General features: G+C 42.5%; 1 protein-coding gene across 2 annotated transcripts in view; it reads right to left on the reverse strand.

Moving 5' to 3' along the window:
• Positions 1-6: 6 nt before the first annotated feature.
• Positions 7-18,754, reverse strand: part of HS6ST3 (heparan sulfate 6-O-sulfotransferase 3) — an 89,750-nt gene continuing 71,002 nt past the window's right edge. The window contains exon 2 of one of the 2 annotated variants that reach the window (XM_082434722.1): positions 7-17,510. In XM_082434722.1, the coding sequence (XP_082290848.1) occupies positions 5,886-6,578 (693 nt within the window). In that variant the 5' untranslated portion in view covers positions 6,579-17,510 and the 3' untranslated portion in view covers positions 7-5,885. The remainder of the gene's footprint in view (positions 17,511-18,754) is intronic. The other variant, XM_082434723.1, reaches the window with a different exon arrangement.

The raw sequence follows: 18,754 nt of genomic DNA on the forward strand, positions 1-18,754 counted from the left end.
AAAAAAGACAAGTTGGTGGAAGACAAATGCGACAATGACTAAATCATACACATTCTGCTCCCTCAGACAGTCTTCCCAGCAAGAACTGAAGCTTTTCAGTAGTGACATCTGGCCCTTTGATGAATTCCCACAGTGCAACAGAACGGGTAACCCACAGAGGTTCCACTTAATGTGCCAAAGGATGACAGTCGCAGTCTCGTCCATAAACGACTTAGAACACAGGCTCAAGAAACATCTGTGCTTCTGTGTTCTCAGATCCATGGTTTTGTTAGGTGACCTCGAGTCCTGGCTTGGAAGTTCAGGGGCTTTTGTCTTGCAGATGTTGCTGGTGTTCATAGCGAAGCCAGTCCTCAGGAAATCTCAGCACCTCTCCCGGGTAGGTTGGTTCTGTAGCTGTGTTGTGAAGATGGGTCCATGTGCATTCTGGCTACAAAACACACAGGTCTCAGAACCCGCCCACTTGCCCAGAAGGGCTAATTCAAAGTTTTAGGGAGTTCGTTCAGATGCGTCCAGCTGAAGGTGGTGAGGGAAAGCAGGCTTACGTCCAGTAGCGACGGAGGGAGGGGTTAGAAGAAAAGCCGGAAGTGCTTTGGAGAAAGAACCGTTGCATGCTTCCCAGAGGTGGCACTATTGGGTAGAGTCATCAGACTCAGCCGGCCCAGTACCCACCTGCAGACTTTCAGCTGGAGCTCTGCTGACCAGTGGACGTATAGTAACTATGGAAAAGAAAAACCTTAGAGACACAGCTGGGATCAGATCACAGTACTCTGCCTAAGTCTGACCCAGCTTTCTCTTTGCTCCGACTCCAGTTCAGTCCCTAAAGCCATCCCAATGCTCTGGTCCTGTCTCATGAGCCTCATGCCTTTTCCTGCTCTTTCCAGTGGCCAAAAGAATAACAGTCCACATGGCTCCAGACTGCCCTTGACCTTGAGGATAGAAACTACATTTACTTTTCTGTGTTTCCATATTCCCTGGCACTTATTTAATTCCTCATCTTTCCACCTTTGAAAGACCTGCCCCCTTTTAGAAGCCCTACTTTCCTCCACAGTTACCCCTACTCTCCCAAACCCCACCTCTGCATGATCCCATTTTACAGGTGCTGCTTCTCAGCTAGAGGTCAGGGATGGAGAGGAATCAGATGAAACCTCTGTGCGAAGATGTTAGCTCACGACAACTTAAAGCATTTCCTTTCCCCGGCAAATGTGCAAAGGGACTCATTGAACGCCAAATAAAATCAAGAACCAAAACAGTATGTTGCTGATAAAATTCCACGGACCTGGGGAAGAAGTAGAGAAGAAGGGAGATTTTTTTGAGCAGGAGTTCTATTGATCTCCCATGAAGCTTCTCTATTCAGGCTGCTACCGATTCTAGATACTTCTACACTGAGCTTCCCTAAGGAGTTGTGGGCACATTCCCTTAGGCTTCATCTTGAATAGTTTTTGGATTGGATGGGATGGACCTCCAACTAGAGGTGTTTGAGTGGTCGTGCTTCGAGATCTCCCTGCAACACTGTCCATCTCTTGGACATTTCACTCCTAATAAGAGGGTCTCTCCCTGGAGGCAGGGGGTTGAGAGCCAACTCTACCCACCTCCTTAGCACTTTCTAAGTCACTGCAGTTCCATGAGAAGGTAAGAGAAGATATAAATCAATAAAGATTTAGATTTCATATTCTTGTTATTCTCGATCCCAATACTGATGATGGGCAGCATAAAGTAGTAGAAAATATGAAGTCAAAAGACTGGGGCTCTGAGCACCTGTCTTGTTAATAAGCTAGACTCTAGGAAATCGTTCAACATCCCTGAATCTCCACGTCAAACTACTGAATGGGATTAATGAATAGAGGTCTTATTTTACATGCAAGAATGTAGTAAAGATCAAATGAGATACTAGATGTAGAGATGTTTTGAAAAGCATTAAATACTATACAAAGTTACAAATTTCAATCTTAGCCTTTGCAAAACAGATGACAAAATAGATGACATTGAAAAGCACTTGAAATATTTTTCAATTTCCTTTTGTGTCAGAGACTGATAGTTTTGATCAGTATTAATTTTCACATTGTTTCTTTAATAATAGAACCCTTATATTTATCAAGGCACATCACAACCAATAATGATGACATTTCCTGGCCTTCTTTGTAGCTAGATGTATCTAATGGCTAGATTCTAGCCAATGAGATGTGACTGGAACTGATACGTACAACTTCTCTCCACTTCCTCTCGGCTGTCTTAAATAAAATTGAGATGGCAGGAACTGCAGTAGCCATGTCGGACCTTGAGTTGGAAGCTGCACATTAGTATGAAAGAGCAATGAGAGGGCCTGGGATTCTGGTAAGATCACACACCAGACCAGTTTGTCTTTTAACTGAGCAAGCAACTGCTTCAATCTTTTGAAGTCACTATTATTTTGAGTTTCTCTGTTAAAGCAGCCAAAAAGGAATCCTACTTAATGGACTTGTATTTATTTCTTAATGATCTTTGCTCACCTCCTTGCTAGGTCTATCTGGTAGACCTTCTCCCCCATATTCACATGATCTCAAACCCTTGATCAAACCATTTCTGACAAAGTTACCTCCTTTAGAGGATAAGGAACAGATTTTTATAATTTTTAATAACATACGTGATAACCTTAACTGTTGCCTAACACTGGTTGCTAATGTTAGCAATTGTTAGAAAGAGTATTCAAATAATTCTCAGGGCAGGTTTTCTCTATTTGTCAGAAGTAGGTTGCCAAAAAGTTCAAAGGAGACAGACTATATAGTAAGTATCTTAGTTCTTATTAATAATTTAAACACACACACACAGAGACATCTTATCCCAGTGTGGTTACTGGAGTTGCCATTGCCAGAGAAGGAAAGGAAGGTCTATCTGGGAATTGTAGGAGTTGACAGGACATGGAACTTAGGGATTATTTATTTATTTATTTATTTATTTATTTATTTATTTATTTATTGCCTCTTCTTGGCTTTTAACACTAATGTATCTGGAATTGTTTTGCTTTTGGATCTTAAGGCTGCTGGCTTCCCATGGATACTTAGGCCCAAAGGCCTCCTGCTAACTGACATCCCTTCCCTGAGCTGACCATCATTTGGCATGTAGGTGTGCAGCTGATTTTCAGAGAACAAACTGTGTCCCCCCCTCTCTTCATTTCTACCAACATAGGACCCCAGGGAGAGGATGAGTGCGCTGCTTTAGAATGAAATGAAACGAGGCAGGAAGCTCGTGCCGGTCTTTTTAATTTGCTCAGCACTGGCCTCGGGCCAATACAAAGAGCTGGTTTCTCCTCTGAACATCCTGATATCGGGTCTCCAGTGGAGCCCCATACATCACGCCTTCAGCAGCAAGGCCGAGGAAAGCCTTTTGATATAAATCCCGAGGTGCCTAAGGAACAGTGTGAAGTTAGCAGAGGCTGCCGCCAAGTCTCAGCTATGCATGAATTCCCTGCCAAAAGTGTAAAGTGAGTTTAAAAGAAACAATCTGAACGCTTTCTAACTTGTTTTGATTTTCCACGTGACAAAACACTGGATCGTTATTGTGCGTGTGTGTATGCGTGTGTGTATTCGTGTGTCTGTTTCACAGTGGCAGTCAGAACGATAATTTGCAGCCCTGCCATTCTAAGCAGCATTAGATCCTAGCATCGAAATGGGAAGACAGAGAAAAAGCTGCTCACGAATCCCAGCTGCAATCCTCCTTCCCCCGCTACCTTAGGAACAAATCATCAGGAAGGGAAACGCTAATATTTTGTGAGCCTAATCTCTACCAACTAACAAGCGATAGTTACTCGGTCCCTTTAACTCACCCCATCTATGGCTCAAAAAGTACAATTGCCTATAACGTCATCAGTGTCTCAGCTCCTTGATGGGTCAGTGATTTGGAAGGGGCTGGTCTCACCCAAGGCAACATGGCTCTGGGTGCCTGCTGGCTTGGTGCTGTCACACCCACATGTGTTAGAGACAAACCCTTCTGGGCAATAACAGGCGGCTTCTAGCATGATTGCAGGAAGCTTTTATCCCATATGGAAAACATGATGGAGAAAAAAAGGGCTTGCCCTTTGCAGTCAGCCAGACCCAGCTCACAACCTTGAGGAAGCTATTTATTGTCTGTGGTCTCACTTTCCTCATCTAATTGGGACTAATACTATCTATCTTCTTGTGACTAGATCTGAGGTATAAAAAAGGGTCTCCCAAAGTTTCTGGCACGAGGGAGGCCCCAGTGATGCCTTTCCCCCCCATGACAGATGAAGCCAAGGGTAGTGTAAGAAGTCTCTAAGCCTCTTCTCCAGATCTCTCTTTGATGGACACACTGGGTTCCCCTCTGTGCAGGCGAGCAGTGAGTTGATTAACTCTCAACCCCAGAGAGAGTACTCTGGAGGCTGAGACGAGGCTTATGTAAAGCTGGCTTAAACATCAAACATGTTGGATATCAATGAAATAGGCTTTTCCATCTGATTTAGGGGTTTCACTCATTTTGCCTTCAGCTCCTTGAAGGGACTGATCAGATCAATCTGCTGTGAAACTTTCTGCTCACTCCGATCTCCTACTAAATGCTAGGCAAGGATTTTCTATTCCCTCTGCCATACGTCTCCCCTTATTACTCAAAAATTTTGTGTTATTGTAGTTGCGATTGGGAAAAGGTGAGAATAAGAAGCACTTAGCAATGCAGCACATTTTTCGGTCCTGTTGTAGCCACATTGTCACAACAGATAGAGATCATGTGAGGAGGAAGTGTTATCAGGCCAGAGACATTCGAGATAGCGGGAGGTAGAGTCTTTCTAAACTCCTGGGACAACCGCCCCACTGTGTTCCATGTCTCATGGCCTAAATCAGTTATTTTTTAATTTAGTGACCTTGACTATATTTTGTATCCATGCTAGCTGAGTTCCTAGTCTTCAGGCCAAATTCTTTTTAAATGTCTTTTCCTCTGTGACAGCAGTGTTTCAAAGTTGGTGGTACTGTACCAAAGAAGATGACTGCTCCACCGAGGTAAAACTCTGAAAGAGTCCTTAAAAAACTAAGGTTCTGTAGCCAGATTGGAAATGCTAGACATGTAGGTATCCTCCTGCTTTCCCCGCCCCGCCTTAATTTATCATTCATTCCGTACGCTGAAAATAAAAATTGGTAAATGGTGATCTCCATAGGCATTCGTTAATAAGCACGTTTTCTCCCGAATGCCCCTACCAATGTTCATGTCTCTGAGGCATGCCTGTCCTGAATCTACTAGCCTTTCCTTAAAAGATGGGGAAGGAAGCACGACTCAGGGCTAAGATGCAGGGGATGTGAGTCTCCAGTGATGGTCAGTAGCAGGGTAATCTTGTTGAAAAACAACCGTAACAACGAAACATGTTTACACTACTTCTGATTGAACCCACGTTCAAATAGAGTTCAAAGATGACAGCCAACGGCCAAGAGAGAGTTGGCGTTAAACCTCATCTAAAGGCTGAAAAAGCCCTCTCTTCCTCTCTCTTTAAACAGCAGTATTTCCATTAAAGAGGCAGTATGAGCAGATCAGTTTCAGCAGAACATCCAAGCCATGATTTGGCTTTTCATGTGTGCCCTGGTGGGTTCCAGTTGCCCAAACTATAACCTATGCTGCTGCTGCAAAAAAAAGATCCCAAGGACTCCTTCCTTTTCGGTGCTTCTCCCCTTGACCTTCTAAAGTGGTCTATTACTGGAGGCATTCCTACCCTACTTCATATCACAGATGGAAAAATGTCAGGAGAAAAAGAACAAGACGGATCATCTCCAGCTGGATAAAGGTGAAGACAAAGCGGAAGCAGGGTCCCAAGCAGGCCGCCTACAGCCAGCCAGCCGTCCTCGGCAGGGTCCCACATTCTCCAAGGCCGGGCAGGGCGCCCCCTCCCGCGGAGAGGAGGGGAGGGCAGGGGGTCACCATCTCACCACCTGGCTGGTGTAGTCCTCCGTGACTGCCCGCTCCGGGCTCCCGTCCTGTCTGTGGCCGGGACGGTGGCCCCTGTGCTCCCGCTGCAGCCGCCGCTTCTCGCGCCTCTTTAGCCGGTCCCTCCGGCGCTCCAGCTGCTTGGTACGGTGGTAGCGCTGCTGGAAGAGATCCTTCGCGTACGCGTACAGCTGCACGTCCAAGAAGTTGAGCTCCTCGATGCGCTGGCGGGCGCCCTCGTTGATCTCCACGTTGGAAGCCCGCGTGACGTTGAACTGCGTGAAGGGGGAGATGAACTTGAGGTTGAATGTCCTCTCAAAGAGAAACTGCGTCTTCCGCTGGAACTCCGTGAGCCCGAAGAAGGCCATGTTCTTCAGGTTGCCCTTGGCGCTCTGCAGCAGGATGGCGTTCCGCTCGCTCTCGTTCATGAAAGTCAAGTTGTAGCAGCCCACCAGGCTGAGGTCGGCCAGCATGCGCACCTGGCGGTTGCTAGCCAGGTTGTAGGTGCAATCCATGAATTCCCGTAGGCTGACCCCGGACCAGTCGTCCCCGGGGTAGCAGGTAGGCAGCTCATTGGGGGTGGGGCTCCTCCCATCGCACATGTGGAGGGAGGTTTTCCACGTGGCCCCTCTCTGGACGTGTTTCCACTCGCTCAGGTACCGGGACACCGGATCCCGCAACATGGTGATGTAATAGAAATTCCTGGAAGAGATTAGACGAAGAGCGTCAGTCCGCCGTAGCTATAACCCTGGGACCCCGCGCCTCTGCAGCGTCTGTATCAGCATCGACTCAATGGGTTTTTCTGCCAGATGGTCACGTGAGAATATCTGCCTGGATTTGCACCTGTCGGGCCATGTTCCCCTATGTGCGTGTTTCTGTAATATAAACACGCATGAATCGGTTTTCAGCACTATTTGCTGGGTTTTTTCTTTCTGCTCCAGGCTGGGGAGGGGCGGGGTTGGGGGAATCGATCAGCAATAATTTATTCAGCAATCATTCACTGTTCAATCACTACCAGCAATAACAATACCTTACATTAAGAGAACACGCCATGTTTATTGAACGTTATCACCCATCTGATATTTTATTTGATCCTTAAAAGGAACTTGCGTAGTAGACACAGGGGGACTATTTGATAGGGAAACAGTGCAAGGGGGTTAGAATGATTTACCCAAAGTCATGTGACTAGAAAGAGCAAAGCTGGAAGCCAAGTCTCCTTAGTCTTTCCTGTTCACAGGGGTGTCCTGGGTTAAGAGGTGGGTGGGGTAGGGGAAGGATGTGTTGTGTGTGGAGACTAATATTAACTGAGCACTTACTGTGTGCTAGAAACTGGGCTAGGTACTTTATGGATACTGGCACAGATAACCTTCAACATAACTTTGTAAAATGGGTTTTATCATGACTTTTTTTAAAAAAGCTGAGAACACAAGAGACTGAGAAAGTGAAAAATACAGCCCAAGATCCTACAGCAAATTAATACTTGATGCAATAAAATTTAGGCCTATTTGATTTCAAAGCTTCTGTGCTTTCCTGGGCACCATATTGATATTTTTAAAAGCAAAAATGTAACTAATATTTATTGAATGCCTATTAATTATCAGGTGTTGTGGTTATTATAATCACGGGTCTCATCTCATCTAATGTCATCTATTGGAACATTGAGAAGAGATACGTTTTATAAATGGTTAGCTTCAGAATGATCAGGTAAAGATCAGGGCACCATTGGCTCAAAAAGGCAAGAGAGGTGTGAAAAGGCCAGAAGAGATTTGGAAAAGTCGACAGATAAAGACACAGCAGTATATATGTGTTAGCATATGGTATTTGTTTTTCTCTTTCTGACTTCACTCTGTATGACAGACTCTAGGTCCATCCACCTCACTACAAATAACTCAGTTTCGTATCTTTTTATGGCTGAGTAATATTCCATTGTATATATGTGCCACATCTTCTTTATCCATTCATCTGTTGATGGACACTTAGGTTGCTTCCATGTCCTAGCTATTGTAAATAGAGCTGCAATGAACATTGGGGTACATGACTCTTTTTGAATTATGGTTTTCTCAGGGTATATGCCCAGTAGTGGGATTGCTGGGCCGAATGGTAGTTCTATTTTTAGTTTTTTTAGGAAGCTCCATACTGTTCTCCGTAGTGGCTGTATCAATTTACATTCCCACCAACAGTGCAAGAGGGTTCCCTTTTCTCCACACCCTCTCCAGCATTTATTGTTTGTAGATTTTTTGATGATGGCCATTCTGACTGGTGTGAGGTGATACCTCATTATGCTAACATATATATATGGAATCTAAAATAAAAATGGTTCTGAAGAACCTAGGGGCAGGACAGGAATAAAGACGCAGACGTAGAGAATGGACTTGGGGACATGGGGAGGGGGAAGGGTAAGCTGGGAAGAAGTGAGAGAGTGGCGTGGACATATATACACTACCAAATGTAAAATAGATAGCTAGTGGGAAGCAGCCGCAAAGCACAGGGAGATCAGTTCCATGCTTTGTGACCACCTAGAGGGGTGGGATAGGGAGGGTGGGAGGGAGACGCAAGAGGGAGGGGATAAGGGGATATATGTGTACATATAGCTGATTCACTTCGTTATACAGCAGAAACTAACACAACAATGTAAAGCAATTATACTCCAATAAAGATGTTTAAAAAAAAAAAAGACACAGCAGTAGGCATTAGAGGAAAGCAAACGTTGATTCCAAGTAAGGAAAATCTTTCTCATCATTTGAGCAGCTGCCAATGGAATGGGCTGCCCACCCCATCTTTATCACCAGGAGTGACACTCAGGGTGCCCCTGGGCAGACAAAAACGGTCCTGAAAAGTTCTGAAAAGAAAACCTGTCTTCCCTTGACAACCTAAACTGGAACTAAGAAAAAATGTATAGCTAGTAAAAGCAATGGCAAAAAAAAGGTATCTAAGGGTACACTCTTTTTCATGCTGCTTTTAAAAAGGAATTGATGAACTATAATATTTAAAACAATACATTTACTGTATTGAGTTATTTTGAATGTCTAGCCAGTTTTGAAATGCGCTAAAGAAAATTCAAAATCTTAAGTAACACTTGCTTCCCTTTAAATCAAGAGGAGGAATGTACTGAAACCGCCACAGAAAGGCCAGCCTGAGCCCTTGCTTTTGCCAATCACCATTTTACATTACTCTGTTGTCTTTCCCTGTGACAGAATGACAATTCCATCAGCGGAAGAAAATTTCCCAAAAGGTCAGTAGGGAAAGTAAAAAGTGACTGACATATTTCTGGGTTCCACAAGGAAATGTTGACAGTAAAGTTTTTCTCAGAGTGGATATTACCATGGTTGAATATTATATGACATGTCATTATTAATCCTGCTTTGGTCCTATGTTGAAACTTGTTCACATTTCAATTCTACAGGCAGAGACTGATTTTTATTTCACAAAACAATTACATAATAAATATATAAACACAGTGATGATGATGATGGCTATAATGTAACTTAGGTGGGTTAAGGATGACAAACACATCAGGACAGAATAATTTAAATCAGACAGATTTTTGAATGCTCAAATAAGATCACAAACGGGAAATCTGTAAGTTCCTTTGTTAACTGGACAAAATGGAAAACACAAAAAAGAGGATTTAAACAAAAAAGATGATGACCATCAATTGATAAGACTCAACCCCATTTATGTGTCTCAAATTTAGACACAATCCAGATTTTTAAAATAATCATAAGAGCTGGAGGATTTTAGGGCTGAGAATTACAACAGTTTGTAACATAAAGGGTTAACTGGAACTTGCTGCTGGAATCTGAGAGGCTTTGTTCTCACCTGGGAAAATTAATTGGCCATAGTGTTCCCTGGGCTTTCTTTGTGTTGGAATCCACGTGGTCTCAAAGCTAACTGAAACTGGCTTACACTTTAAAATGATCTTGGTTTCAAATTTAACTTTATTCAATGTAACACTGCATTTAACAAAGACTAGCTAAGTTGTAGAGTGCTGTTTACATGAGTAAAATAAGCCCCACATGTCTGCAAGTTCTACTAGCCAAATAGGTTCAGAGGTCCATTTGTAACGAAAACTAACTCTGACATCAAGACACAAAAATGGACTAGTGCGACATTCATATTGATGAAGTACAAAGTTGTCCCATCTCGTGGTTCTGGAACCAAGTGCCTAAGAGCATTTGGGTATTGCTTTAGTCAGACATATTCTCATGTATGTTTTATTTGTTTGTCTCAATCTTGCAAAGCAGTCAAAATAGAAAGCTAGAATAATAGTAAAAAGAAAATAGGGTTGAAGAACACCCAATTATTGAAGAAGAAAACACCATTTGATTCATTAAAAGCATTTTTTCTCATCTCTATTTTTTTCTCTACTTTCATTTGCTTCTCTACTAACAGACAGAAAACTGCAAAAGTCATTGATGAAATGATGTCTACCTCCAGGCCACACGCCCAACCTTCATTGTGTACAAGCTTCACTCCAGTTTCATGACTCTCTTCCCTGTTCCCAAACAACGGAAACTCATTTTCTTCTGCTCCCATAACTCCCAATTTAGTTTCTAAGGAAAATTCCTTTTTTTTTTAGAAAATACAAAATATTTTATTAAAAAAAATTTTTATTTTACATTGGGTTATAGTTGATTAACAGTGTTGTGTTAGTTTCAGGTATACGGCAAGGTGATCCAGTTATATGTATACATGTGTCTATTCTTTTTCAAATTCTTTCCCCATTTAGGTAATTACAGAATATTGAACAGAGTTCCCTGTGCTATACAGTCCTTGTTGATTATCTGTTTTGAAAACAGCAGTGTGTACATGTCAATCCCAAACTCCCAATCTATCCCAATCTAAGGAAAATTCTTAAAAATACTCTGAAATTTGCAACTTTCCTTTTCAAACGTTAATTGTTCAACAGCACAATGGAGGGTAAAACACTCTCAGAGAAGAAGGACAAGCAGGTCTCAAGCAACGGCCATGTGGCCACATGTAGAGACTCTCATCAACACCTGTCCCTTTTAACTCAACCTCCTAAGCTGAGGCAGAGTCTCATCTGTTCCAACACTTGTCCTGGCAGTTAAACTTTCCCCAGATTTTGGAAACATTAATAAGCAAACTATTATTTCCTCCTTTCATCCATCCATTCACTCACCTGGTAATTCTCCAAACATTGATTGAGCCCCTGGTATTTGCCACACACTGGGGCTAGGCAGTGGGGACCCCGAGATCACTAAGACATTGTCCTCAAGGAGATCTCAGGCACCCAGTGATTTTGGTAAAGTGGGAGAAATGCTAACCATCAAGTTAAGGGACTGTTCTGCCCGGACCTGAACGATCCCAAAGATGATAACTTTTTCTGTCTCAGGGACAGCGTGCTGCCAGCACATCTTCCATTTGCCACCTGCTTCATTGAGAGTTTGGGCGAATTCATTTACGAATGTCTGAAAAACAATTACAACTCTTCAGAATTGTTATTCTTGTGGCCTCGGGGTAGTGATGGCAAAGCCCTGTGTACTCAGGGGCATTAGGGGACGGGGCATCTTGGTTAGTTCAATGATTATTTTAACTGATGATTATCATAGGGACCATCAAGGCTTACGAAAGTACAAATACACGGAACACACACGTTTCAGTCTCTTGCTCTGCAGTAAGGTAATCCTATTAAAAAGTTCTAAACACAGCACAAGGGCATGACTGCCTTCCCTCAGTCTTTGCCTTTTCCTTCACTCATCTGCATCCCGCTCGTCTTTCCTGGCCCAGCTCAAGCCTCATCTCCATCTCCCCTGACCTTTCTGGCCTCGAGGATTTACTGCATCACTTACTGCGCTTTTAACGTGCATATGAAAGTCTTGGTCACATCTACCTTTTAAGTTCCTCTTTGACCACTGGACCTTAGGCCTGGTGTCCCATAGCACCTCCACAAATCCTACTCACTGCAGACATTCAATAAATGATGCCGTGGAAAAGGAATGACCGTCATACGAGATAAGTGTGTTTTAATGACTAAGGTTAATATTGCCTTTGATAAATAGGCCCTTCTTTTCTCCCCTAGAAACTAATCTGACGTTATTTTTGAGTGTCCAAAATGTGTGAAAAGAATAAAAATACATATAATCTTCTAATACATCCATCATTCGATTGTGATGGCTGATATGCAGAGAGAGAGAGAGAGAGAGAGAGTCAATACAGACTTTGGGTAAAAAGCAGAATATTTCATACACCAGATAATTAATAGAAATGAGTTTTTTTAATGTTAAACTTAGTAGTTTTCTTCCCCTCTGCTTCAAGAACCTGTATTTCACCAAGCAGTTTATTGTATAATTGCTCATTTCTTTAATTAGCAAGTCATTTAATTAACACATGCTTATTGAGGGTTTGTTGTATGTAAGGAGCTGCTCTAGGAAATGTGGAGAATAAAAAAAAAAAAGAATGTACTCAAGTATTGTAGGTGTAAACGTGGTAGATTAGAAAAAGAGGCATGGATTAGCAAGTCATGGAGGTAAGCAGTAGACAAAGAATATTTAAGAGAATATTTCAGAAGGTACAGAGAGCAGAGTGGCCTAATGAGACCAGGAAGTTCATGTTGTGCATTTCACTGGATGTTTGGTCAATAAATGAATGAATGAAAAGAGGGACATAAGCTAGAACAGGAGGCTGAGGCCAAATTGTCACGGGCTCTACATGCACCTGTGAATTGCTAAAATAGGAAAAGCGTTGATTTAGGAAGATTCATGGAGCAATAGAGTTTAGGAAGGATAAAAGTAGGCAGAGACCAGGAGAGACGTTGGACAGCCGTGGCGAGAGACCAGCAGGGAAGAAGCCAGAACCGTGGGTACTGATGAGAAAGAATCAGAATTGAAGACCTATCACACACCCAACCTTCACCGTTTGCTCCTCTTCCTCACGGTCAGCTTCCTCTAAACTACCTTTTCCTCCTCCGTATTCCCTTCTTCCTTCTATCTAATTCTTCCCTTTCAATTCTGTGATGTAAAAGAGGCAGTGCTGGTATGAGCATCAGAACGGTGAAATGGTGAAACGAGGCAGAGTAGAAGTCCCTGGAATCACTGTGCCTGTGGTGATTAAAAGATATTCACTTCCATGAGGCTATGACATGCCTATCCAGTGAGAACATATTTGAAGGAACCTACAAGATGCCAGGTTCACAGGGAGGGTTGATAAGTATATTCCTTCCACCACCAGCTTACCTCTTGTAAAATCAAGTAACACAGTTAATATCTCCACAATCCACAGTTCGAAGCATTCCTAAAAACCAGTTCAACTAGAAACTCCTCCCATCAGCCTCCTTTGATGTCCTCAGCAGAAGGGATCCTCTCCCTACCCCCACCTGCTGAAACATGTGCCGCTCATGCTTTTATCTTCATTCTGGGACCAGTGAATATCTTATCCCTTGAACTGGCTTTATGTCTTACTCACCCTTCAGCCTCCAGAGTATATGATACATCACCTTGTACATCATGGATGTTCAGTTGTTCAATGTTCATGGAATTAATAAATAGATACATTTTATCAGCCACTGTTTTAGGAATTCTCATGGTGATTGTCCCCAGGAAACTTCTGTTGGTGCCTTAGCCAACAGAATTAGCCCAGGCTAACGATTTCCCTTCGCCTAGACCTTGTGAAATGTATAGGAAATAATCTCTCCTCCTTCCTCTTGCCCTGCAGACTTTGAAATGAGTTTTCTCTACATATAATCAAGTTTTGCCGAAGCTCAGCATCTCACAAAGAACACCACGAGTGACTGTAAGGTGGCCTTGGGGGCATCTGAAGGAGCTCTTTGGTCCTCACCAGGGAGTAGGCACAGACAACTAGTCTATCTTAAACACAAGCTGATGTGCGCATTTTTAAAAAGTGAAACTTAGCTCTCCCTCCACCCTGCTGTATTGTGTGCAGGAATCATTCTCCAAATTCTCAGAATGGAATTAATTTCTTGACTCTCTTTAGAGCTGCACACTCATTATGGGCTGCCCATTCTTCATTATCTCAGTAGAGTATTATCTGCACTATTCTGTATCTGATAGGGGGAATCACAGCACTTAGAGCTTGGCAATCAGACTGCCCTTTGACACAGTGATGAAAGGGCCTTTTATTCGAGCCTTGAAAACAAATTAAGGAATTTAAGAATGATGTTCTAAGCAAATGGGAAATTGGGGACGATGATTGTTAAGTATTGTAATAAAGAACTTTCGGGGGCTGACAATGGTGTGTGTCAGAGCAATTGGTCCCAAGGATGTCTGGCATTGTGATGAGAAAATGGAAACATTCACAGGTCCTTATCTTACTTCATCCAGAAACCCTGCATCCCCTACCAAGCTGCCGTCACCTCCTCCCTGACAGTGACTGACTTACAAAGCAGCCAGACCCTTTTGACTAAGGCATATTTTATCTTACTTATTACCCAGAGACCTTGACACTTTTCAGTTGGTAAGATATTGGGGCGAGGAAAGCCCATTGTGCTTCCCTCACGAGGGGAGGGGCTCTGCATCCCTTTTCTTCCCTGTGTACCCGGTAACATTCAAGGGAGAATACTTTGGTTGTAGCTGGTCTTTTTTTTTAAATCATTAATCCCCACCCCCAAACCCCAGTGAGAAATGCAACACACTGTCATTATGGAAAATATGAGCAATGCAGAACCGTAAAAAAAGAAGATGAAAATTACTTATAATTACTTCACTTGGATATAACCACAGTTAAATATCTATTTCTTTCTTTTACAGATTTGAGATCATACTGTACATTATATTTTTAACATGTATTTTAACCTTAAAAATACAATGGGAATATATTTTCCATTTTATTTAATGTTCTTCCTTAAGAGCATACTATTCCAATTATGGATGTCCCGTAATTTATGTGACCAATCTCCCAGTTTTGGACAATTTAGCTGATTCTGTTTGCAGTGGGGGCTACTATGAACAATAATCTGATGAACATCCTAAGCCATAAATATTTGTGCAGTGAATAAATGGCTAGGAACAGAATTTCTGAGTCAAGAGAATTGCCCTCATTTCACCATCACAATGCCGAAATATAGCCGACCACCATCAGCATAGGTGAGGACAGGGCCCTTCCATGAGGCCTGACATCTTCGGGTGCCAGGAAACAAGTCTACTTGAAAGTCAAGGGAAGGCCATGAAACAGACTCCTGGCTCTCCCTCCTCCCAGCTGGACCAGGAAGATGCCCTGTTCAGATCATGAGCCTAAGATGGACATTCCAGGACAGCCAGGTGGGGTTTGTGACATGGTGGTGAGGAAACATACTTCCTAAAAGATTTGTTTATTTTACACTTAATGAGTAGCTGGAATATCGAATTAGAGGCTAAACATTTGTGGAATCAAATCCCACTCATCCACGCTGCAGCTATATTAAAGGCGACATCTAGATCAGAAAGAGGGAAGTGCCTCACCTGATTATATTCAGCGCCGGTCCTCACAGAAACAGCCTCTTGAGATGGAGCTTTTCTGCAAGTCTAGGTATCAGCTAACTTTAATAATGGGAAGCTGCACATGTTACTAAACCAACCAAACAAAAGCAAGAAATAGAGGTTTCCGGACGATACTGGTCATTTCTCCATGAGGATCAGTCCACCCCCCAAATTCCCCAGAGGAAGAAATAGTATTTATCAATAAGATAACATTTTAAATCTTGTCACATTGCTTCTTAATACTGACACAAATCCTAGGTGCCTCAGACTCACAAAAATGCCATGATTTTCAGGTGGTTGTCATGTTTGCTTTCAGTTTCCCCCAAGCGGCTGCTACAAGAATAAATTTCAGGAAATGCATGTTCCAGGGACGTGTTTCTGCTGGCTTGCTGAGTACAGTTCCTCCCAGTACAGTTTCAAATGTGCCAGGGAGGGTCCTGCTCTCATGCATTATTCAGGGACTTCTGTGATTATTTGGTTCAGAGGCGCCCTGCTTTGCGTTGCCGCGCTGGGACTTGGGCACGAGGACGTTTCCAGGCGCTCTGCTCTGCAAAGCTGTGGTTTATGCAATCGGGCATCCACCTGAAGCCTGGAGCCGCCCCAGAGCGAGATAAGGCCCAATTCAATCTCACTCACAGCTCTACTCCCAGCCAGGCAAAGCAGAACACCAGATAGTACACTCAGATTGTGTTATTAGGCCATGCGTGTTCAGTCGTGCTCGCTCCTTAGCTAATTTCTCAGGTGCTGCTTTTCGGGAATGTGAGAGTTACAGGGTAGACGCGAGGAGGTGTCTTCATTGCCATTGTTTTGTAGTAGCCAATTTGCAAAGGAAAAGAAGTCAATCAGGGTATTCAAGGACAAGGCACATGTTTTGATATTTAGGCTTATACCTGACAGCTTTGATACAGGTTTTCCTAAAACATCACAAAACTGAAAAATAAATCTTCTGTGTCCAGATTTTGCCATATTCTTCCATGAAAGATTCTTTTGTGTTAGGGTTTTCCTAGATTCTGCTATCAGGACTGGGCAATCATTTTAGCCTATTCAACAAAATACTTAAGAGATTCCCCACCTGATTCCATCCCTTGCCAGTTCTCAAAGAAAGAGTGCCTTGAAGGTCATCCCCCAAGCAATGATTAAAAGCAAGCTAACTTAAAATATGGAAAGTTCCATGTGAAAGAAAAATGGATATTAATAGCAATAATAATAATGGCTAACATTTATTGAGTACATACTGTGTCTAAGTACAGTTCTAAATGCTTTAGTTATTACAACAAAAATTGAAATTTTTATTGAATTTTTAAATTCAGTGTATTTATTGAAAGAAAAATTGGTACTAATAGCAATAATAATAATGGCTAACATTTACTGAGTGCATACTATGTCCAAGTACAGTTCTAAGTACTCCCACTAATCAATTTGGTCATCAAAATAACCCTTTGAGTTACATAGGCTTTTAGATGATATCTGAAATTTCACAAAGTGATGAGAGTTCCCACAGTCTCTTCCATCATCTTGTAAGTGGCAGGCTGTCTTAGAGATACTTTGCGACTTACTGCTGCAGTGATCCAGGCTTTCGCTGAACTCAAAGCTCCAGAAGCAAAATAAGCATCTCAGGGTGAGGGATTTGTGTTTGCCTGTGGGTCGATGGGAGTGAGGCAGCACATTGCAGGGGCTGGGGAGGCAGGGGTACCTGTCCCCTCTCAGGGTCAGAGGCTCTCTTAGATACTGAGAACTTGGCAAAAGTCCTAAACACAGTTTTCCTGAGCTCCCTCACAACTACATAACAAATTCACACTTGAGGAAAGGGTGTTAGAGACAAGTGGGAATTACTGCAGTTCCATGCGTTTTTAAACACTCCCAAGTAACCTGGAAGCCAAAAGCTGTAGTCATATCAGGACAACAAAGGGTCGTTAGAAATAGCGACGCAAGGAAATTCAGATAAAGCCAAACCTCACGCAATGCCATAATTCTGTTTCTGGTTTTAAAATAGGTCTTTTTAAACACAATGCTACAAAGACTCAGAAATGTGTCCCAGAAAGGTTACTGGATCCTGAAGTTGGCTGTTCTGATGCCTTTATTCAGGAAGAGAAGATTCAAGGAAAATGCAAGTCAAGCTCTACCATTCGAATGGAGCGTGAACACAAAACTTCAGACATGTTGGGAACAACACCTAAGGTGCTGTGGAAAGAAAATAAGTTTAAAGTTAGAAAGATCTGGGTTTCAATGTCAGGTCCATCTCACGTTTGGTGTGAGCTGGTTAGCTTGTATGACCTCTGGGAGCCTGAGTTTCCTCATCTAAATAGCCAGGGTATAAATGCTTACTTCATAGGGTTGTGGGAATTAATGACTAAACTAATGACCATAACGGGTCCAGCAGTAGCGGAGAAGCAGACCCTCAACATACAGCACACCATCCACTTCAAGAATTTCCCTTCCTCCATGAATGTCAGAGCCTCAGAAACTACCCAATACAGTGACATTTTAAATATTAAACAAGCTGTGTTAATAATTAAAAAACACAGCTGATAGTGCCTTTCTATTTGTATAACATACTTAATGGTTTTCAAAACACTTTCCTCATCCATTATTTCACTTGATTCTCAGTACAAAATCATATCAGAGGCAGAATTTACAGATGAAGGAACTGATGCTCACAGATCTGAAAGGATGTTCCTGAGATCAAACAACTAGTGAAGCTGAGACTTTTCTTTTTCTTCTTCAGCTACTAGACTAGTTTATTTGTTTCTCTAAAAATATCGGTTGATTATGTATTTGATGCCAAACACTATGTTAGATTCTCGGGGTATAATGGTACACAAGACACAGCCTGACCGCAAGAGCTGACTGTGGAGTCGTCTGATTTTGCCCAAATGTAGTTAAGAGTTAGAAAGAAAACATGTCATTAGCTCATTATTCTACATTTGGGGTTTCACTGGTTTGTACATGAGCTCATTTTCTCCTTGAAACCCACTGAAAAGGGGGACCCAGAAGAAATAGCCAGAAATGCCAGGATACGGATACACCTTCAGGTAGCATTTAAAGTTGTGGCGAATAATCATTCTGAAATAATAAACTCTTGTTTCTACAGAGGCAGTGCTGTGGACTTCAATCTGGAGGCACTAATATCTGGTGGTTTGTCCCTTTGTGGTGCCACAGCCATTGGTGATCATTCGTTAGAGGACTGAAAAGTGGTGACAGTCTAATACCATCCTTTCTTCTTCAGTTATCAGCTGCCATGCTTCTATGAAGACAAACTTCCCCCTATCAACTATTTGATACTCCAAGGTAGATGAATGTTTGACTCATTCTATTTACTGGTTTTCAAAATAACAGTTTGCTTTCCTAGAATCCTCCAAAGGGGTTTTTGTTGATGTTTGTTTGTTTTTATATCATTACGAGCTCATGCATCTAAACATATAGAA

The sequence above is a fragment of the Balaenoptera physalus genome, assembly GCF_965194825.1.
Source record: "Balaenoptera physalus genome assembly, chromosome: 18".
NCBI classification, from domain to species: Eukaryota; Metazoa; Chordata; class Mammalia; order Artiodactyla; family Balaenopteridae; genus Balaenoptera; species Balaenoptera physalus.